Below are 22,923 nucleotides of genomic sequence, written 5' to 3' on the forward strand. Positions count from 1 at the left end.
CGTACCTGGATCTCTTGGTCAACAGTCCTGAGTGCCCCTGATCTGGCCCTCAGCATATTGTGGATCTCTTGGTTCAGCCAGGGCTTCTGGTTGGGGAAGACTGAATGATTTTGTGGGGACACTCCTGTCCATGACTGACTTTATAATTCATAACAACTGTAGCGTATTCGTTCGGATCCTCTGATGCGTCCTTAAACACGGCCTACTCTACCGATTCCAGCAGCCCTATAGCCGACCACTCCCTTGTTGACCTTATTTTTGGAGTCTTGCTCTTTAGCCTCCACATGTAGGCAGGTAGGACAGCCAGGACCAAATTTCCCAAAACGTGATACGGGGATGTAACGACAATAATTCTTTTTGGAGGTAGAGCAGTGTTGGAACCCCTGGTGCCGTAGGCGGTATGTTGATGATACAAGACCATGATGTAGGAGCAGGATTAGGCCATTTGGCCCATCAAGTTTTCTCTACCATTCAATCATGGCTGATCTTGTTTCTCTTCCTCAGCCCCACTCTCTGGCCATCTCCCCGTAACTGCTGATGCTGTGTCCAATCAAGAACCTATCAAGCTCTGCCTTAAATGCACCCAACAACCTGGCCTCCACAGCTGTATCTGGCAACAAATTCCACAAGTTCACCACCCTCTGGCTGAAGAAATTTCTCCGCATCTCTGTTTTGAAAGGGCACCCCTCTATCCTGAGGCTGTGCCCTCTTGTCCTAGACTCCCCCACCATGGGAAACATCTTTTCCACATCTACTCTGTCTAGGCCTTTCAACATTTGAAAGGTTTCAATGAGATACCTCCTCATCTTTCTAAATTTCAGTGAGTACAGACCCAGAACCATCAAACGTCCTTGTATGATAACCCTTTCATTCCTGGAATCATCCGTGTGAACCTCCTCTGGACCCTCTCCAATGCCAGCACATCTTTTCTAAGATGAGGGGCCCAAAACTGTTTATAATACTCAAGGTGAGGCTTCACCAGTGCCTTATAAAACCTCAGCATCATATCCTTGCTCTTGTATTCTAGACCACTTGAAATGAATGCTAACATGGCATTTGCCTGCCTCACCACCGACTCAGCCTGCAAGTTAACCTTCAGGGTGTTCTGCACAAGGATTCCCAAATCCCTCTGCATCTCAGATTCCTGATCTTCTCCCTATTTAGAAAATTGACTGCACATTTATTTCTACTATGGAAGTGCATGACCATGCATTTTCCAACATTGTATTTCATTTGCCACTTTCTTGCCCATTCTTCTAATCTGTCCTTTTACATCCTACCTGTTTCCTCAACACTACCTGCCCCTCCACCAATCTTCATATCATCTGCAAACTTGGCAACAAACCCACTTATTCCACTATCTAAATCATTTATATACAGCATAAAAAGAATGGTCCCACACCAACCCCTGCGGAACACCACTAGTCACTGGCAGCCAACCAGAAAAGGATCCTTTTATTCTCACTCGCTACCTCCTACCAATCATCCAATGCTCTAAACATGTTAGTAACTTTCCTGTAATACCATGGGCTTTTAACTTGGTAACCAGCCTCATGTGTGGCACCTTGTCAAAGGCCTTCTGAAAGTCAAAATATACAACATCCACTGCATCCCCTTTATCTATCCTATTTGTAATCTCCTCAAAGAATTCCAACAGGTTCGTTAGGCAGGATTTTCCATGAAGGAAATCATGCTGATTTTGTCCTATCTTGTCCTGTGTCACCATGTACTCCATCACCTCATCCTTAACAATTGAATCTAACATCTTCCCAATCACTGAGGTCAGGCTAATTGGTCTATAATTTCCTTTCTGCTGCCTTCCTTCTTTCTTAAAGAATGGAGTGACATTTGCAATTTTCCAGTCCTCTGGCACCATGCCAGAGTCCAGTGATTTTTGAAATATTGGTTCTAATGCCACCACAATCACTACCGCTACCTCTTTCAGAACCCTCGGGTGCAGTTCATCTGGCCTGGGTGACTTATGTACCTTTAGGTCTTTCAGCTTTTTGAGCACCTTCTCCCTTGTGATAGTAACTGTACCCACTTCTCATCCTTCACAGACTGCAATATCTGGCACACTGCTAGTGTCCTCCACAGTGAAGACTGATGCAGAATACTCATTTAGTTCATCAGCCATCTCCATGTCCCCCCAGTTATTATTTTTCCTGCCTCATTTCCTAGCGGTCCTATATCCACTTTCACTTCTCTTTTATTTTTAACATACTTGAAAAAACTTTTACAATCCCCTGGAGGGCTCAATGACAAACTGCTCTAAGAAGCTATCTCTTAGGCATTCAACAAACTCACTCTCCTGAGATCCGTAACCAACCTGATTTTCCCAATCGACCTGCATGTTAAAATCTCCCATGACCATCATAAGATTGCCCTTTTGACACACCTTTTCTATTTCCTGTTGTAATCTGTGGTCCATCTCCCAGCCACTGTTGGGAGGCCTGTATATAACTGCCATTGGGGTCCTTTTACCCTCGCAGTTTCTTAACTCAACCCACAAAGATTCAACATCTCCCAATCTTATGTCATACCTTTCTATTGATTTGATGCCATTCTTTACCAGTAGAGCGACACCACCCCCTCTGCCTACCTTCCTCTCCTTCTGATACAACGTGTAACCTTGGACATTCAGCTCCCAACTATAACCATCCTTCAGCCACGATTCAGTGATGGCCACAACATCATACCTGCTAATCTCTAATAATGCAACAAGATCATCCACCTTATTTCTTATCCTGCACACATTTAGATACAACACCTTGATTACTATATTTGCTGTCCTTCCTGATTTTGCACTCCTAATGTCTTGATACTCAGCCTGTTGTCTGCAACTATGTCCCATCACTTGCCTGCCGGTCCTGACAGTCCAACTGCATGCTATCTTCACTTTTTTTTACCATCCATCCTTTCCTGAGTCCCTTCACTCCGGTTCCCAACCCCCCGCCGTTAGTTTAAACCCTCCCCAACAGCTCTAACAAAGCTGCCTGTGAGAATATTGGTCCCCCCCCCCCAGGGTTCAGGTGCAACCCCTCACTTTTGAACAGGTCATACTTCCCCCAGAAGAGATCCCAAGAACCTGAAGCCCTTCCCCCTCCATCAACTTCTCAGCCACGCATTTATCTGCCAAATTATCCTGTTTCTACCCTCACTGGCACATGGCACAGGCAGCAATCCAGAAATTACTACCCTGGAGGTCCTGCTTCTCAGCTTTCTACCTAGCTCTCTAAATTCTCTTTTCAGGACCTCTCTGCTTTTCCTTCCTATGTCATTGGTACCAATATGGACCAAGACATCTGCTGTTCTCCCTCCCTCTCCAAAATTTTGTGGACACGATCCGAGACACACCTGACCCTGGCACCTGGGAGGCAACATACCATCCAGGTGTCCCATTCACGTCCACACAATCTCCTGTCTATTTCCCTCACTATCAAGTCCCCTATCACTACCGCTCCCTTCTTCTTCCTCTTTCCCTTCTGCACCACGGACCCAGGCTCGGTGCCTGTAACCCGGTCGCCATGGCACTCCCCTGGAGGTCATCCCCCACAAAAGTATCCAAAGCGGTTTACTTGTTTTTGAGGGGAATGGCCACAGAGGTGCTTTGCTCTAACTGCCAATTTCCATTTCTCCTGACGGTCACCCAGCTACTCGCCTCCTGCAACTTCCGGGTGACCACCTCCCTGTAGCTTTGATCAATTATATCCTCACTCTCACATACAAGCTGAAGGTCATCCAGTTGTTGCTCCAGATCCCAAACACGGTCTTTAAGGAGCTGCAGCCGGATGCACTTCACGCAGATGTAGTTACATAGAAAACCTACAGCACAATAAAGGCCCTTCGGCCCACAAAGTTGTGCCCGGGAGACTCTGGGTCTCCCAGTTCTCCAACATTCCGCATGAAGAGCACACCACAGCCATTTAAATGGTACAGTAAGAGAGGGGAAAAAAAACAAAAACAAAAGCTTAACAGACGCTTTACACAGAGCTGACGCCTCTCAGCACTGGCCTACTCCCGACAATGGCCACTCCGCTTTTCCCTTCTGTACTTTTATTTAGTTGGTAGAACTCTGTTGACACCACTGATAGACCACGTACAATGGACAAATACTCTCGAAGCTCCCTTTTTAAATAACCACCGCTGACCTGCGAGAAATCCCTCTTGGTAAAGCTCTGTTGATGCCGCTGATAGACCACGTACAATTGGGCAAAGATTTCTTCAAACAAGTCTGATTGAAGTTCCCAACAATGATTGGAAAGACATCAAGGTAGACTGTTTCTTGTTTGCTAATCATGACACTCAATACATTGAGTACTTATTTAACACCAGCCTTTGGTGGTATGTAAACTGCGGTCAGAATCACGGAGAACTCTCAGTGAGTACAACAGATGGCACTTATCATTTGAAGTTCCAAGTCAGGGGAACGAGAGTGCTATGTCCGAGCACCACAAAGAGTTCACCAGCACCTTTTCACCAGGAAACCAACATACAACCCCACAGTTACCTTGGCAGTGGTTCTTCTCAACCGACTTTCTATGAGAAATTAATTCAGTGTTTCTCTGTTGTAACAATTCAATGTTAACCACACACCAGTGTTTCCAGCATGCCCTTTAACTAATTTTCTGTCCGCTTCTTTCTGCCACTCCCTCCCACCAGAACTACAACAGTGGGGCCCTACAGCACATCAGGCTCCGTTTTCACCTTATGACTTCAGACCTCTCCAGTGTGACGTTGCCTGCTATTGCCTCTCATCCTCCCCTTCGCTTTCCTTTCTTGATTTTAAGTGCATCATCCTTCCATAAGACCCTGGCTGGCCATAAATGACATCAACAAACACTTCCCAAGGCACGTTCTACTGCAAGTACAGGGAATGGAGCAAATGATCTTTTATCTTTGTAGTTTCCAGGTCTCCTTGGACCTCTTTCAGTATACTGAAGTATTTAATGTTTCCACCAATGTAATGTAGAGGTCAAATACAGATTGGGTGACTGCTTTGTGGAAGACCTAAATGAAATCTGCCAGTGCAACTGAGAGCTTCCAGTTGCCTATCACTAATTCTCAATCCCATTGTGATTTTTTTTTCTTCTTAAAATGCTTCCTCTCACATTTCTTCACTTTTCCCAAATGCCACCATCTTTTCCCAGGCTCCAACTGCCTGTATGTTGTCTCTCTGCCTCCTCCAAGCTCACTCATCAACCTTGCTTTGTATTATTGGTAAATCTGGATACATTAGTATGTTATCATAGTGGTTGTTACTGGGCTTGTGTACCACCTGCTACGAGGAGTGCAAAGTTCCCATTCTATCAGGTGGAATTACAGCTCAGTTATTGTGTAATGAAATATCCAGCATATAAAGTAATTCTTCTTTGGATAATCTTTACTTATGGAACTAAGATATGCCTTGAACATGCATTAACACTCAGAGAATAAAGAGGAGAGTAGGCATAAGGCTAAGTAAAGACTTAACACAATCAAGTTAACTTTATATAAGAACAGCATATGCTGGAAATACACAGTTAAGCGGAAATTGATTTTAAACATTCAAACACACTTATTCCAAAATGTTAATGCTTATTTCCACCTAAGAAAGTAATTTCAAAATGTGATATTTGACAATTCATTCAACTCCTTAAATAATTTGATACCCCTGCCTTCTGTCACTAAATGGAAATCAAATGCTTTCAGAATTAATAACAGGTTAATTGGAAAAAATTACAGCAAAAATTACACAATTGTATCTTTAGAAAAAGATAGTGACCAAAAGTAGCCAGCAAGCCATTGGAGAGCAGGACTGGGCAGCAAACTATTTAACCATAGTGAAAGGACTGAGATGAGTTTCCCAAAATTGACAAGTTGGCAACTTTGCTGGTCAAACAAAACAGATTTATGCTTGTTTGCACTTGTACTGCTAAAAAATTTGATATTTCTGTCTATGGGAGCAAGGACTATATGATAACTCACATTCTGCTCCACAGAAGCAGGATAAGAATGTTATTCTGTTGGCTCCCAGGAATTTTAGCATTAAGTTTGAGTATATCTGGGTCTTTGAAACTCCAAAGGGCAAATGACTCACAAATGAAAGTAATTTTTGCAGTTGATTATGTTGGCCAGAAAGAACTAGCCTACAAATCAGTGAATTTGAATAAGGTCAAGGATAGTGGAAGTAGACTAACTAATTGTTTTTGTCCTTGCCATGAATTGAAGGAATGGAGACTGCCATTTTGTGAAGCTGCTCTGTAGCCTCCATTTTGTGAGTTTTCTTGTAAACTGGTTTTGCTCAGGAATAAGACATAGGAAAAGAATTAGGCCATTCAGCCCATCGAGTCTGCTCCGCCATTCCATCATGGCTGATCCCAGATCCCATTCAACCCCATACACCTAGTTTCTTGCCATATCCTTTGATGCCCTGGCCAATCAGGAAATGATCAACTTCTGCTTTAAATATACCCACGGACTTGGCCTCCACCGCAGTCTGTGGCAGAACATTCCATAGATTTATTACTGTGATGGAATCTTATGTTTTATTCATTATGGACTGTACCTTTTACGCCTGTAAAAGAGAGCCGTACAGCACAAGCAGCTTGCTGCAGAGAGAGAGAGGGGAGGAGCTACATGATAGACAGCTGGTGTTCAGCACACCCGTATTTAAACAAGCGTAACTGTCTCTTTCGTAGGACACGCAGACGCACGAAGGCTGGTGGCAGAATTGCCACTGAACTTTTAAGTGCCCACAAGGGTGGGGCTGAGGGTCGATTAAGAGGAATCAATCCGTGACTATCAGTGCGTGTAAGGGCGACCCTGTGGAATCTACTGGTGTGTCTAACCCTTGCCTGGGTTGGTACATTATCACTTGAAGACGGCGCTCTTAAGTTGGTCACGTTTGGATAACTTGGAAGATTTGGAGGACATCGAGGAGGATCGACGACACCTGTTTACTTGAATTACAAATATCTCTCTCTCACTTCAATCCCATGGACTGAACTGACTTCCCTTACCACACCATCGTAAGACTGTATCACTTACCACCTAAGCTTGAAGAAGTTTGGGGACTTATATATATTCAACTATACATGCATAACACGTTAACACTTGATTTACCTGGTTTAAGTTACTATATGACGTAGTTTCTAATAAAACAGTGTTTCGTTAACAGCAAAACCAGACTCCAGGTGTGTTCTATTGCTGCTGATACTTTTACAGGGTTGCGTGTACGTGACAATTACTCTCTGGCTAAAAAAAAAATCCTTCTTACCTCCGTCCTAAAGGGTTGCCCCTCAATTTTGAGGCCGTACCCTCTGGTTCTGGATAACCCCACCATAGGAAATATCCTCTCCACATCCCCCCTATCTAGTTCTTTTAACATTCCGTACATTTCAATGAGATCCCCTCTCATTCTACTGAATTCCAGTGAGTACAGGCCCAAAGCTGCCAAACACTCCTCATATGTTAACCCCTTCGTTCCCAGAATCATCCTCATGAACTTCATCTGGACTCTCTCCAATGACAACACATTCTTTCTGAGATATGGGTCCCAAAACTGAGTGTCTTGGGTCCAAGTGCAGCCTGACTAGTGTCTTATAAAGCCTCAGCATTATCTCCTTGCTTTTATATTCTATTCTGCTTGAAATAAATGTCAACATCGTATTTGCCTGCTTTACCACAGACTCAACCTGTAAGTTAACCTTCTGGGAGTCTTGCACAAGGACTCTTAAGTCCCTTTGCACCTCTGATGTTTGAATCTTCTTCCCATTTAGATAATAGTCTGCACTTTTGTTCCTTTTACCAAAATGCATTATCATATGCTTCCCAACAATGTATTCCACCTGCCTCTTTTTTTTTTGCCCATTCTTCCAATTGGTCTAAGCCCTGCTGCATTGCTTCCTCAGCACTACCTACCCCTACACATATCTTCATATCATCTGCAAATTTTGCCACAAAGCCATCAATTCCATTTTCTAAATCACTGACAAACAATGTGAAAAGTAGCAGTCCCAATACAGACCCCTGAGGAACACCACTATTCACCAGCAGCCAAACAGAAAAGGTCCCTTTTATTCCCACTTGCTGCTCCCTGTCAGTCAGCCATTCTGCTATCCATGCCAGTTTCTATCCTGTACCTTGTTAAGCAGCCTCATGTGCGGCACCTCATCCAATCTCTCTGAAAATCCAAGTAAATGACATTCACCGCCTCTCCTTTGTCCACCCTATATGTTACTTCCTTGAAGAACTCCAACAGATTTGTCAGACAAGATTTCCCTTTACGGAAACCAAGCTGATTTTGACTTATTTTATCATTAGTCTCCAGGTATCCTGAAACCTCAATCTTAACAATGACCTCCAACACTCTCCCTACCACTGAGGTTACGCTAACTAGCCTATAATTTCCTTTCTTTTGCCTTCCTCCCTTCTTAAAGAGTGGAGTGACATTTGCAATATTCCACTCCTCTGGGATCATGCCAGAATTAAGTGATTCTTGAAAGATTATGACTAATGCATCAGTTGTCTCTTCAGCAACTCTCTCAGGACTCTGCGATATAGTCCATCTGGTCCAGGTGACTAATCCACCTTAAGACCTTTGAGTTTGCCTAGCATTTTTTCCTTTGTAATAGCAATGGCTCCCTGACACTCAGACCTCTGGCACACTGAGTGAAGACTGATGCAAAGTACTAATTACGTTCATCTGCCATTTCTCTGTCCCCCATTACTACCTCACCAGCATCATTTTCCAGTAGTCCAAAATCAACTCTCACCTTTTTACTCTTTATATAAACTGAAAAAAATTTAGTACCCTGCTTTATATTATTGGCTAGTTCGCCCTCATATTTCATCTTTTCTGTTCTTATAGCCTTTTTAGTTGCCTTTTGTTGGATCTTAAAAGCTTCCCAATCACTTCTGCTACGTTATATGCCCTTTCCTTTGCTTTTATGCAGTCCTTAACTTCCCTTGTCAGCCACAGTTGCCATTTGAGGACTTCTTCTGTAGAATATATCTATCCTGCACCTTGTGAACTATTCCCAGAAACTCTGGCCCTCTCTGTTCTGCCGTCATCCCCGCCAGTATCCTCCTCCAATCCACCTGGGCAAGCTCCTCTCTCATGTCTCTGTAATGTAATTCCCGTTATTCCATTGCGATACTGATACATGTGAGTTATGTTTCTCCCTCTCAATTTGCAGTAAATTATGATCACTGCCTCCCAAGGGTTCCTTTATATTAAGCTCTCTCATAAGATTTGGGTTATTACACAACACCCAATCTAAGCTAGCCTTTCCCTGAGTAGGCTCAAGCACAAGCTGCTCTAAAAAGCCATCTCATTGGCATTGCAACAAATCCCCTCTTCTGATTGGACACCAACCTGATTTTCCCAATCTCCTTGCATATTGAAGTCCCCCATTTCAATTGTGTCATTGCCTTCATTACATGCCTTTTCCACCTCCCTTTGCAATGTCAACCCCACATCTTGGCTACTATTTGGAAGCCTTTATATGATTTCCATAATGGTTATTTTACCCTTCTCTGACTCTATGTCACCTCTTTCAAAAGATGTGATTCCATCTCTTACCACAGAGGCACACCACTGCCTGTGCCTTCCTGCCTATCCTTTCGACACAAAGTATATCCTTTAATGTTAAGCTCCCAACTATGATCTTCTTTCAGCCACGACTCAGTGATGCCCACAATGTCATACCAACCAATCTCTAATTGCACCACGAGTTTGTCCATCTTATTCTAAATGGTACTCGCATTTAAATACAGCACCTTCAGTCCTGCATTCATCGCCCTTTTGACTTTTGCCCCTGTGGTACAATTTAACTCTTTGCTCTGTCTGCATTTGTACCCAGTCACTGTATCAATGCGCTTTAAAATAGTCACACTGATGCTCCTGATAATCTGCTGGATTAGAAATCATTTCCAAATAAGTTATTTGTGAGGTGTTCTTTTGTATGGTAGAACATGCAGGCTTATGAATATTGGGGTCTGTACCTCCCTTGATTAACTCAAGCCCCATAACTAGTTGGTCTGCTCTGATCTAGAACAAAGAGACATAAATTACCAGTTGCCACTTGCCGAAGAGAGGACAATAAATTGATGCTGGCTTGGACCACAGCCAATACAAAGGTAACAGGTCAGTTAGATGAGACCTTGAGCCAACAAGATTGAAACACAACATCTGAACTGATAAGAAGTGTTTAAAAGTAACGAGCTTCGAATGCAAAGCAACAGCATCTCCAAAGACCAACCATCGCAGATGTGGTGGACTCCAAGTTGGAGACGTGGAGATGACATTGGGGCCACAGGGAACACCTGGCCACCGTAGACCCTTTTGCATGAGTAATACCTTTTCTATTCTTTGACTGTTCACGAAAGATCAGACAACCTCTTAGGTGTGTACTCAGCTAGTCACTTTGTAAATTCATGTGCTTGTTAGTTGAGACGCTAAAGTACTTGTCAGTAAATACAGATTCTCTCTGTCCTCAACTGATCATTATTACTAAGGGGTAATCCTTGAAATTACAATCGTGTGATATTTATGACACTTCTCTGGAGTCAAATTGCCATAAATTGCAACAAATATTAAAGAATAACACATATGCAATTATATCATCCATGGCCACAACTTAACCTCTAAGTGAACTATACACTTTAAATCCAGAAGATGGCACTGGTAGAATTAGAACAGTACATCATCCACTTTACTTACAATTGGCTGCTTTGTGATATCCACCAAGTCCTTAATGTTGTAGTACTGATGCTTCTCAAATGCTGAGAACAACATGTCCAGAACTTGTTGCTTGTCAGCCCGGGCACGCTTTCCGTCTTCCTTCTTCTTCCTCTCATATTCAATCTAACAGAAAGCTCAAGATTAGTAAATTGATATTGCACTCAGAGTAAAGGCACAGCAGTACTTCTCTTCCAGGAAACCAATTCTTTTTAAGTCATTGCATCAGTTACTGACAGGGAGATTCTCAGTGTTGCTAACTGTCTAGTTTCCTTATCAGATCTGTGAGTAGACAAGAAGCTCAGGGACCCATCACCAGATCTCCAGGGTCACCGTGTGGGTTTCCCTGCACCGGTTGATATGTTAATTGGTCATTGTAAATTGTGCTGTGATTAAGCTAAGGTAAAATCAGGAGGTTCGGGGTGGTGCACCTGAAGGGTCCATGCTGCATCTCAATAAATAAAATACACAGGTGCCACATTACAACTGGATACCTGTATCCAAGAGGGCCCTTCTGCCGTCTCTCCTACAGGGCAGAAATAGCTTTTTGGCTTTCTGGCCTGCAGCAGCTTCATGAAACATAGAGACATGATTTACAAAGTGCAAATATTCATTCTTCACACATAGGTGAAGGGGCTCTAGATTTCTCAGTTCAATAAAATGATGCAGCCTCAACAAGCAACCCCTGAGAGGTTCCCAAAGAAAGGACATCCCTCTCGCACTCTTTCCGATCAGTTTTACCTCGAGGCTTTTGTTTGCCACATCCTGAATTGTATATGAGTGTGTGTACATGTCTTTCTCAAGTGCACAATTTTACCATGTAGCTCCTGCCTTTGAGCAGGATACACAGTCAGTGTCTACAGGTATGTTCAATGCCAGTGTCAATGGCTGAATAACAGTCTAGAGAGGGAAACACTGCCTTGTGAAAGTGGTGGCCAGGGAGATCAGGAACAGTGTCCAAAGAGCTCTGAGGTTTACAAAGCAATTGGATATTTCTGCTATGTGTCTTGGTAACAATCTAAGCACCAGTCAAGGAAATGGTTTGTGGAAGCACCAGCGAATCAGACCAAGTTCTTGTTCATATCCATCCACAACAGTCCATTTTCCAATCTGACACCATCATGAGGTATCTGAATACTCACAAGACAGACAATCGAAAATGGGCAAAAGTATCAGAAGTTCAGGGAAGTTAGCCAAGCTTGCTCCACGAGCTGAACTTTCAACAGTTAATGCTTCTAACCTGCCCTGCACCAAGGACTCTTCACCCATTGCTGTGTTCTAAGCTACTCCTGGGTCCAACCACATATGAAAATAGGAACATAAATAGGCCACTCGGCCCTTCAAACCTGGACTGTATATGCCAGGGGTCCCCAATCTTTTTTGCACCGCGGACCGGTTTAATATTGACAATATTCTTGCGGACCGGCCGACCGGGGGTGGGGGGTGGGGTGGTGTTAATCATGATCAAAACATAGGTGATAAGTCGACTATGAGTCACTTATCAGTAGCTAATACACTCAATTTTGTTTCTAAAATGGTTTATCTAACGAATGTAATATCAAACACACAGCACATATTTTCCTCGCATGAATATAGTGATAAGTCAATTATAAGTCATAAGGGGGTTCTTTATGTCCAGTTTATTCCGCAATTTAGTTTTCATTGCATTTGTGGCTGTCTCAGGATATTTAGCCTTGACTTTGATCCAGAATGCCGGCAGAGATGTTATGTCAAACATACTTTTCAGCCCACTGTCATTTGCAAGCTCAAGGAGTTGATCTTCTTCCCGCGCTGACATGGATGATTCACCGGGGACATTCACAAGTGGGTCACGGACCCATTCCTTTGCACATCTTGGGTCATTTGCAGTTGGGATGTAACGCTTGAATTCTGTCGACAGCGAAGATAGGTGTTGGTGCACCAGCTGTAGCCTCAGTCTCTCCCAAATTCCCAGTTAATGCTGGGAACGTGTCAAATATGCCCCTGTCCAACTCGCCGTCCCCACAGTTCCAGTTTGGCTTTGAAAGCAGACACTTTATCTGCCAACTTGAAGACAGTTGTCATTCTCCCCTGAAGTGACAAATTGAGTTCATTGAGCAGGTTGAAGATGTCACACAGATAAGCGAGTTCGTCACTGAGGTGTGCTGCCAGTGGTGACTTTTTTCCTGAAAGAAATCTCTGTAGCTGCTCTCTTAACTCAAAAACCCTGGCCAGGGCTCTCCCCCTTGATAGTCACCTGACGTCAGTGTGTAAGAGAAGGCATTTGTGATCTGCATTCATTTCCTCGCAAAGCTGCTCAAACAGATGTGAGTTAAGGGCTTTTGCTTTGATGTGATTGATAACTTCAACAACGTCACTCAATACGCTGTTAAGATCAGGTGACATTTCTCGGCTAGCCAGCATTTCCTTGTGTGTGACACAGTGTGTAGACTGGCGTTCAGGAGCAACCTCTTTGACTCTGGTAGTGAAACCAGATTCGTTAAGCTGTGCTTCGATGTCCTCCGCTATGTCATCGATTCTCCTTGAAACTGTGGTAGCTGCAGCTTCTCCCAACAGTTCACGGCACATGTCCTTGGCAGCAGGCAGAATCAATTCTTCACCGACAGTGAACGGCTTCTTAGCCTTAGCAATACGGCTAGCCACTAAGTACGACGCTTTCAGAGCAGCAGCATTTGTGGAGGTGGTGGCTCTCAGCACTTGCTTCTGTCCCGCTTGCTCACGTTTTTTCCGCTCAGAAAACTCAACGGGTTTGTCTTTCAGTGCAGGGTGCTTGGACTCAAGGTGCCGAAGCAGTTTTGAGGGCTTCATTGCCTCATTAGACAGCTTGTCTCCACATATCACACACAGGGGGCTTAGAGCTTGCGAGTCACAGGTTGCAATAAAGCCACGTTTTATGTATGACTCGTCATATTTTCTATTGAAGAAAGCTTTCTTTTTTTTTGCAGTCTTGGCCTCAGCTGTCTCTGCGTTATCATCATCGTTAGGCCTTTTATATCCGCTACTATCTCTTCCAAAGAAACTTTCAAGCGACATTTGTTTTTTACTCAAGTAGTTGTAAGTTAATGACCAACTGATGTCCTCGCGTGTGTTCAAGTTCAACAGTGTGTGACAGGGAATGAGGAAAGGTGCAGTTGACTCATATCGCGTCCTCGTGGCCCGGTAGCACATGCTTTGCGGCCCGGTGGTTGGGGACCACTGGTATATGCAATATGATCATGGTTAAGACTTATCTGCTCTGATATGCTAGATCTTTTTTAAAGATCTCTATTGACAGTTTCCACAATCTACCCCAGTGGAGAACTAATGATCAAATTCTGCTGCACGCTTAGACTGTGCCAACCATATGAACAGTTTTAACCTAAAAAACACACATCTTGACCTGAAGCATTAACTGTTTCTCTCCCCACAGATGCTGCCTCAGCTGCTCTGCGTTTCACATGCATTAAGATGGGCAGAGAACAATAAACTGTGGCACTTGGTGAGGAAGCAGGATCTGGAAGTTGAGCACACAGATGCACAAGGATCAGCCAGTAATGTACCAGTGGAGAAGACAACAGAAGGACAAGGCAGAGGAACTGTTAGGTGAGCAAAGATGTGTACATGATATCATTCAAAATTTATGGAAGGACATCCAACTAAAGGGACTATTGAGGAAATTAAATCTGGAGGTGATAGAGGCATAGATTAATTTACCCCTAGTGAAAATGCCAGAAGTTATTGGTTGTATGGAATGTTCTCAGTTACAGTCTCTCTGCATTTTGAAGTTGGACTGATTATTCCTGTCATAACTGATCCGGCAGCTAACCATTCAGATCAGAGAACAAAATGGAATAGGGATCTAGAATCTCATCCCACAAACCAGCAACAAGCAAAACAGTTGACAGTCTGAACGCCTGTTCCTCTGCACTGTTCAGTTGACATTGTGCGTGCTCTTGACAATCACAGTTAGTAAGTGCTATCTGAGGTAGACTGGAGTCAGGAAAAGGGGTGACGCAGCTTTGATCGTTCCATTAACCTCTGGTGTTATTCCTACCAAGAGATGTAGGAACCCCGAGAGGAAGCACACAAACTTTGGGCAGCCTGGGTCCGCACATCTTGTCACTACCTCTTCCCTCAAGGGTCCCTTTCTTTCACAACCAGCTATCAGTAATATGCAACAGCAGATCAAACTCATCTTTCTACGCAGAAACAGTACTAAATATACTGTCCTTGAAATGCTACTGGGTGGCACATTTGTTTGTGATTCACTATTGAGTTTGATCAAATACACGATTGTTTTTGGTGTGTGGGTGATACACTTTGGAAGTGTTATTTTGTGCTCAATGTGTAGGAGATGGAGACAGAAACACACAAAAGGCACTGTTGACAAGAGGTGGTTTCAAACAGAATTCTAAGCATGTTGGAATGCAAAATTCTTCCATGCAGAGGCCAAGGGCTCTTGTTGATTTAAGCCACTGCACAGTACAGTGGCAGTTAGAGAGCTCACAGCTCCAGAGATCCAGGTTCAATCCTGACCTCAGGTGCTGCCTGTGTGGGGTCTGCCCGCTCTCCCTGTGACCTCATGGGTTTCCCCTAGGTGCTCTGCTTTCCTCCATATGTGGTTTGATAGCTTAATTGGATGCTGTAAATGGCCTCCATTGTGTCGCTGAGTGGTAGAATCTAGGGTGATTGATAGGAACGCTGGGAGAAGAACATAGGATCAATGACTCTGATTCAATAGGACAAAGGGTCTGTTTAAGTGATCTATAAGTATCATTCCATGGATGGGGAGGCAATAAAGGCAGACTAATTGCTCACTGGAATGGTTGGAATACCTGAGACATCTCTAAGAGGTTTGGATTTGCACCTACCAGATTGCTGCATTCTTGGGGCCTGTGTCTGCTGTCCAACAGGTCCCACGATCACATGTTGAACCTCTCCCAATCATTTCCCTCCATGACTTCTACATCTCACCATCCTGACTGCCAGTGGCCAGTCCATCTGACTGATCTCAGTCCAGAGATCATGTCCTAGTGATGTCTCTCCCAAGCTCTCATTCCAGATTGGTCTCCATTCAGCTTATAAACTAGAAACCTCAGCCCAAACAGAACAGCTGAAGAGGAGACTGCGAAAAAAACATCTTTGCGTTGTAAAGGTCCCTCACTTCTAGATTAAGTATTGAACACCCCTTTCCTGATTATTGGGCACACTACAACTTCTAACCCTGACATCTTAATCATGTATGCATATAATGTACCTTAACAATACACAATGAAATTTAGATTATCCGCCTATTTTAAAAGCTCCCTAAGTCATGTACTGTACCTGCAAGAATATTGCAGACATTTTTAGCATACAACCCCAATGAACAGAAATGGCATTGAAAATGTGGAAAATAAATCAAAAGAGATAATGGGGGAAATGGTTCAAAGCCTTAGTTCAAGGAAGTAGGAAGAAGGAAGAGGCAAAAAGGGGCAGGATGTAGTGGTATTGGAAAAGCATGAATAAGAAAGATGGTAAAAACAAGGATGAGAATTGTTAAATTGGGCTGATAGATATTTGATAGGACCCAAAGCGCTGGGAAGGACAGTGTGATGGATAGTACAGGATGTGTAGATAGCAGAGGTTGCTTAATTGCAAGTTTATGGAGGGTGTTGAGGAAGTTCACCTGGAAAAGATCTGAGATCAAAGGTCTTGTGACTCCTTAAACCGCCGCCATGCCCAATGGTACCTGGGAGCCAGGGGGAGGGGGTACAGATGTTTATATGACTCTGTTTGAGGGTCTCGGTAGGAAACAGGAAATGGTATCAGCAAAAGACAACAATATTATAGATGAAAGGAATGTTCTTTTTCACAGAAAGGATATAGCAACTCTAGAGAATGTGGGGCTAGTAGGTTTCCTACTAGCAGGGACATGAAACAGGTGACTGCATACATTTTGGGTATTAAGGATGACACTGAACTGGAGGAAATTGCAAAAGTGGCTGTGCTGAACTACTGATGTCAGTGTAATGTGCAAAGGACCCATATTGATAGTAAGGTGAAGTGAGAGAGAGAAACAGATAGAGACAGAAGATTCAATTAAGAGAAGTGAAAAAGATTTGAGAGGATGTTACTGAATGCTTGTGTTCTATGGAGAGGTCGGACAGACTGGGGCCTTAGCCCCAGGAGCAGAGGCTGAGGGGTAATAAAATCATGAGGGGAATACATAAAGTGAATGGCCAGTCTTTTTCCCAGGATATGAGAGCCTAAAACCAGAGGGCAGAGATTTACATTGAGATGGACCCAAGGGACAACTTTTCCCACACAGAAGGTGATGAGGTGCTAGAGGAAGTGGTAGAGACTCATACAATTATGACATCTAAAATGCATTTGGACATTTCCATGGACAGGAAAGATACATGGGCCAACACGAGCAAATAGGACCGGCCTGGGTAGGCACATTTGGTTACCACAGAGCAGTTGGGCCGAAGGGCCTGCTCCCTGTGCTGACAGACTCTAGACGCATGCTGCCTCACCCCAGTGCTAACTCTAGATGCATGCTGTCTCAAGAGCCTGCTCCTTGTGATGACAGACTCGATGACTCTGGACGCATGCTGCATCACCCCCGTGCAGCCAATTGAGGCAGACAGCCTTGTTCTTTCAGCAAGACACAGAAAGCAAAGAAAATGTGCATCTGTGTTCATATCCTCTACTCCACTGTCGAGCATCTCTGCCTGCCTTCCCGCTGAAAGGTAATATAACTGACATCTTAACAGCTACAGACTTTTATTTCAGTTCAAGTAAAACATAGACATAGTCAAACAGGAACAGTAAAGTGGCCCTTGTTAAATCCCTCCCTCGAATATTTTTCAACCCATGCTCCTGCCCCACTATAAACACACTTTCATCTTGCTCCCACGCTCGTACTGGAGACTCACTCCACTGCTAATACAGACCCTTAGCTGTAAAACACAGCAAGTTTGGTCACACGTCAATGTGACAGAAAAACTAATCACACTTACATTGTATTGATGGTTTGCAACAGGCTTATAATTTGTTGTTACAGCCTTATCCAGTTGTAGGGAGAGACGGAATGGCTTTGATGATTCCTCGATTTGTTGTCTGGAGTGTGGGGACAAAAATAAAATTATTCTAAGTTAGCAATGTTACTGTATTCTAAGTTACCATAGCATATTCGGCAAAAACAAGTGGCACTGAGTCAAGGCGGGAGGAGAAGATGGCAGTGCGTTGTGCGTGCGGTGCGCAGCCCTCCGGTGAAAAATGATATCGAATCTGTTAAATAGGGGCCGTGGACAATTCTGATTTGATGGAGAATGGACGTGAAAGCATAAAGGAACATCTGGAGAAATTTCTGAAACGCCAGTTCGCTGCTTTTGTTACTGTGTGGTTGCAAATCTTTCGGAGGGTAGGCCTCAAAATCCCCAGCCTTGCCTGCTTTTGGTGACCTAGAAGAAGGTCGAATCGTTCGGACAGAGATGGCACTCAGTACTCGGTATCGGAGAGCTGATCAGAGCTCGAAGTTTTCGGATGACTCGAGTCAGATTGTGGTCGGCATGGCAGGGAGAGTTTTTCTTCCCTCTCCCGTCTGCGTGAGATGTGGGACATTTGAGAGACTTTGAACTTTTACTGTGCTCACAGACTTCTTCATCAAGTTATGGTATTGTTGCACTGTTTGTAACTATATGTTATAACTATGTGGTTTTGTCAGTTTTTTTCAGTCTTGGTCTGTCCTGTGTTTTGTGATATCACACCAGAGGAAATATTGTATCATTTCTTAATGTATGCATTACAAAATGACAATAAAATAGGACTACGTGTCTTCATAATCATAAACATGAATATGATGACCAAAGGCTTCATCACAAACAACTGGCTTTCAGGAGACTTACAGCATGAGACTGAGAGTGAGAAGGGTGAGAGAGTTCGGATAAGAGAGAGAATGAGTTGGCGGGGCTTGGGGAAGACAGGATGGAGAGTTGGGGGAATGGGGTGGGAGGGAGGGGTAGGAGGATGGGAATGTCAGAGGGGGAGTGGTGAGGGCTAAGGAGTGGCTGACACAAGAGGGAAAAGGATGGGAGGTGGGGGAAGAGATCAGGTGAGAGGATGGGGGACAGGGAGGGGTCAGGATAGAGCAGGTGCGGGTAAAAGGGCAGAGACAGGGAGGAGGCGGGGATTGAGGGATCAGTGGCTAGAGGAGGTGGAGGGAGAGAGGATGAGGAGAGAAAGTGAGGGAGGGGGCAGAAGGGGCAGGGATGAGAGGATGTAGTTTAAAAGGGGTGGGGTAAGAGGGTGCAGGTGGAAGAAGGATAGTAGTGAGAGGTTGTGTCTGGGAGACGGAAGGATGAGGAGGGAAAGAGTGGGGAAGAGAATAGGTGGGTGGGGGAGGAATTGTAAGGTGGGGACTAGGATAAGATGGTAGAACGGATGGACGGAATGGAGTGGGTGCAGAGGGGTAAAAGGTGGTGACTGGGAGAGAGTGGAAGGGGTAGGAAGAGGCGGAAGAAGGTGGGGGGAGGTAGAATGGGGAGACGCAGGGGAAAGATGGAGGGGTGAAGTTGGGGGGGACAAAAGGTGGGGGAGAAAGGATGGGGAGAGAATGAGGGGGGAGAGAAACATAGAAAACCTACAGCACAATACAGGCCCTTCATCCCACAAAGCTGTGCCGAACATGTCCCTACCTTAGAAATTACCTAGGGTTACCTATAGCCCTCTATTTTTCTGAGCTCCGTGTACCTATCCAGGAGTCTCTTAAAAGATCCTATCGTATCCGCCTCCACCACCATCTTTGGCAGCCCATTCCACGCACTCACCACTGTCTGTAAAAAACTTACCCCTGACATCTCCTCTGTACTTACTTCCAAGCACCTTAAAACTATGCCCTCTCATGCTAGCCATTTCAGCCCTGGGAAAAAGCTTCTGACTATCCACACATCTTATACACCTCTATCAGGTCACTTCTCATCCTCCGTTGCTCCAAGGAGAAAAGGTCGAGTTCACTCAACGTATTCTCATAAGCCATGCTCCCCAATCCAGGCAACGTCCTTGTAAATCTCCTCTGCGCCCTTTCTATAGTTTCCACATCCTTCCTGTACTGAGACGACCAGAAATGAGCACAGTACTCCAAGTGGGGTCTGACCAGAGCCCTATACAGCTGTAACATTACCTCTCAGCTCTTAAACTCAATCCCAAGATTGATGAAGGCCAATGCACCGTATGCTGCCTTAACCACACAGTCAACCTGCGCAGCAGCTTTGAGTATCCTGTGGACTCGGACCCCAAGATCCCTCTGATCCTCCACACTGCCAAGAGTCTTACCATTAATACTATATTCTGCCATCATATTTGACCTACCAAAATGAACCACCTCACACTGATCTGGGTTGAACTCCATCTGCCACTTCTCAGCCCAGTTTTGCATCCTATCGATGTCCCGCTGTAACCTCTGACAGCCCTCCACACTATCCACAACACCTCCAACATTTGTGTCATCAGCAAATTTACTAACCCAAGCCTCGACTCCCTCATCTAGGTTATTTATAAAAATCACGAAGAGTAGGGGGTCCCTGAACAGATCCCTGAGGCACACCACTGGTCACCAACCTCCATGCAGAACATGACCTGTCTACAACCACACTTTGCCTTCTGTGGGCATGCCAATTCTGGATCCACAAAGCAATGTCCCCTTGGATCCCATGCCTCCTTACTTTCTCAATAAGCCTTGCATGTGGTACCTTATCAAATACCTTGCTGAAATCCATATACACTACATCTACTGCTCTACCATCATCAACGTGTTTAGTCACATTCTCAAAAAATTCAATCAGGTTCGTAAGGCATGACAAAGCTATGCTGACTATTCCTACTCATATCATGCCTCTCCAAACGTTAATAAATCCTGCCTCTCAGGATCTTCTCCATCAACGTACCAACCACTGAAGTAAGACTCACTGGTCTATAATTTCCTGGGCTATCTCTACTCCCTTTCTTGAATAATGGAACAACATCCGCAAACCTCCAATCCTCCGGAGCCTCTCCCATCCTCATTGATGATGCAAAGCTCATCGCCAGAGGCTCAGCAATCTCCTCCCTCGCCTCCCACAGTAGCCTGGGGTACACTTCATCCAGTCCCAGTGACTGATCCGACTTGATGCTTTCCAAAAGCTCCAGCACATTTTCTTTCTTAATGTCTATATGCTCAAGCTTTTCAGTCCACTGTCAGTCATCCCTACAATCGCCAAGATCCTTTTCCATAGTGAATACTGAAGCAAAGTATTCATTAAGTACCTCAGCTATCTCCTCCAGTTCAATACACACTTTTCCACTGTCACACTTGATTGGTCCTATTCTCTCACGTCTTATCCTCTTGCTCTTCACGTACTTGTAGAATGCCTTGGGGTTTTCCTCAATCCTGTCCACCAAGGCCTTCTCACGGCCCCTTCTGGCTCTCTTAATTTCTTTCTTAAGCTCCTTCCTGCTAGCCTTATAATCTTCTAGATCTCTATCATTACCCAGTTTTTTGAACCTTTCATGAGCTCTTTTCTTCTTGACTAGATTTACAACAGCCTTCATACACCACAGTTCCAGTACCCTACCATCTTTTCCCTGTCTCATTGGAATGTACCGATGCAGGACTCCACGCAAATATTCCCTGAACGTTTGCCACATTTCTTCTGTACATTTCCTTGAGAACCTCTGTTCCCAATTAATGCTTGCCTGATAGCTTCATATTTCCTCTTACTCCAATTAAATGCGTTCCTAACTTGTCTATTCCTATCCCCCCCAACGCTATGGTAAAGGAGATACAATTGTGATCACTGTCTCCAAAATGTTCTCCCACTGAGAGATCTGACACCTGACCAGGTTCATTTCCCAATACCAAATCAATTACAGTCTCTCCTCCCGTAGGCTTATCTACATGTTGTGTGAAGAAACCTTCCTGAACACACCTAAAAAACTCCACCCCATCTAAACCCCTCGCCCTAGGGAGATGCCATTTCAACTGTATGCAGTTATACCACTAAATGAACAATGTTCCTCCAGATCAGGGTGCACGACACAGTACATATCACTCACACACAGCACAATGTTACCCCAGATAATTTGAGTAAAGAGTATAACACTTGGTAGGTGGTGAGACCTGGGCAGTGGCTGGGAGTTCAATAGACTCACGGCCTGGGGGAAGAAGCTGTTTCCTAATCGAACAGTCCTTGTCCTGATGCTACTGTACCTCCTGTCTGATGGTGATGGGGCAGGGGGGTTCAAAGAGATTGATTGTTGGATGGATGGCAGGGATCACTGACAATGCGAAGGGCCCTGTGTGAGCAGCGCTCCTGGTAAATATCTCGGATGGGTGGAAAAGAGACCCCGATAATCCTCTCAGCCATCCTCACAATCCTTTGTCGGTCAGATGCCTTGCAATTCCCAAACCAGACGGTGATGCAGCTAGTCAGGACACTTTCAGTGGGGGTGGGGGGAGGCAGGAGTCTAGCTTGCCTTAATCTCCTCAGGAAGTCGAGACACTACTGTGCTTTCTTCACTACGGAGGTAGTGTTGCCCAGGTGCACTCCCAGAAACTTGGTGTTCCCAACTCTCTCCATGGAGGCAACAACAGGAATTCTGCAGATGCTGGAAATTCAAGCAACACACATCAAGGTTGCTGGTGAACGCAGCAGGCCAGGCAGCATCTCCAGGAAGAGGTGTAGTCGACGTTTCAGGCCGAGACCCTTCGTCAGGACTAACTGAAGGAAGAGTGAGTAAGAGATTTGAAAGTTTACGTGCAGTGAGGAGTGGTCAGTCTGCAGCTTCCTGATGGATCAGTGGTCGAGCCTCCGTTATGTCCCCTAGAGTGCAGTTCCTGATTAGTAGTGCACTTTTACCTCCCTCTCTATATTTTCTGAAAAATCAAAACTCTGGAACATTAAGTGCCCATTCCTGTCTCTCTCCCAACAAAGTCCCTGTAGTGGCCACAACATCAGAGTTCCATGATCTAGGTTCTTCACTTTTATCTATAATACTCCCAGCATTAAATACACACACTTCAAACTCTCCATCCCATCGTATCCATTATTTTGCTCCAGCCTGTTTCTACCTTCTTCTCCAACCCCCCACTTTCTGAGCTGGTGGAGGGGAGGGAGGTGGAGGAGAGGAGGTGGAGGGGAGGGGAGGGAGGTGGAGAAGAGGAGGTGGAGGGGAGGGGAAGGAGGTGGAGGGGAGGGGAA

The 22,923-nt window shown here is 44.6% G+C and overlaps 1 protein-coding gene across 2 annotated transcripts in view; it reads right to left on the reverse strand.

Annotated features, from left to right (window-relative positions):
* The window catches only part of gtf2f2b (general transcription factor IIF, polypeptide 2b), a 133,694-nt gene that overhangs the window by 9,982 nt on the left and 100,789 nt on the right, over window positions 1-22,923 (reverse strand). For both annotated transcript variants that reach the window (XM_072260808.1, XM_072260807.1), the window contains 2 exons: window positions 17,707-17,806; window positions 10,706-10,849 (listed from right to left, as the gene is read on the reverse strand). In XM_072260808.1, coding sequence (XP_072116909.1) covers window positions 10,706-10,849; window positions 17,707-17,806 — 244 coding nt within the window. The remainder of the gene's footprint in view (window positions 1-10,705; window positions 10,850-17,706; window positions 17,807-22,923) is intronic.

This window comes from Mobula birostris, chromosome 6, assembly GCF_030028105.1.
Source record: "Mobula birostris isolate sMobBir1 chromosome 6, sMobBir1.hap1, whole genome shotgun sequence".
NCBI lineage: Eukaryota > Metazoa > Chordata > Chondrichthyes > Myliobatiformes > Myliobatidae > Mobula > Mobula birostris.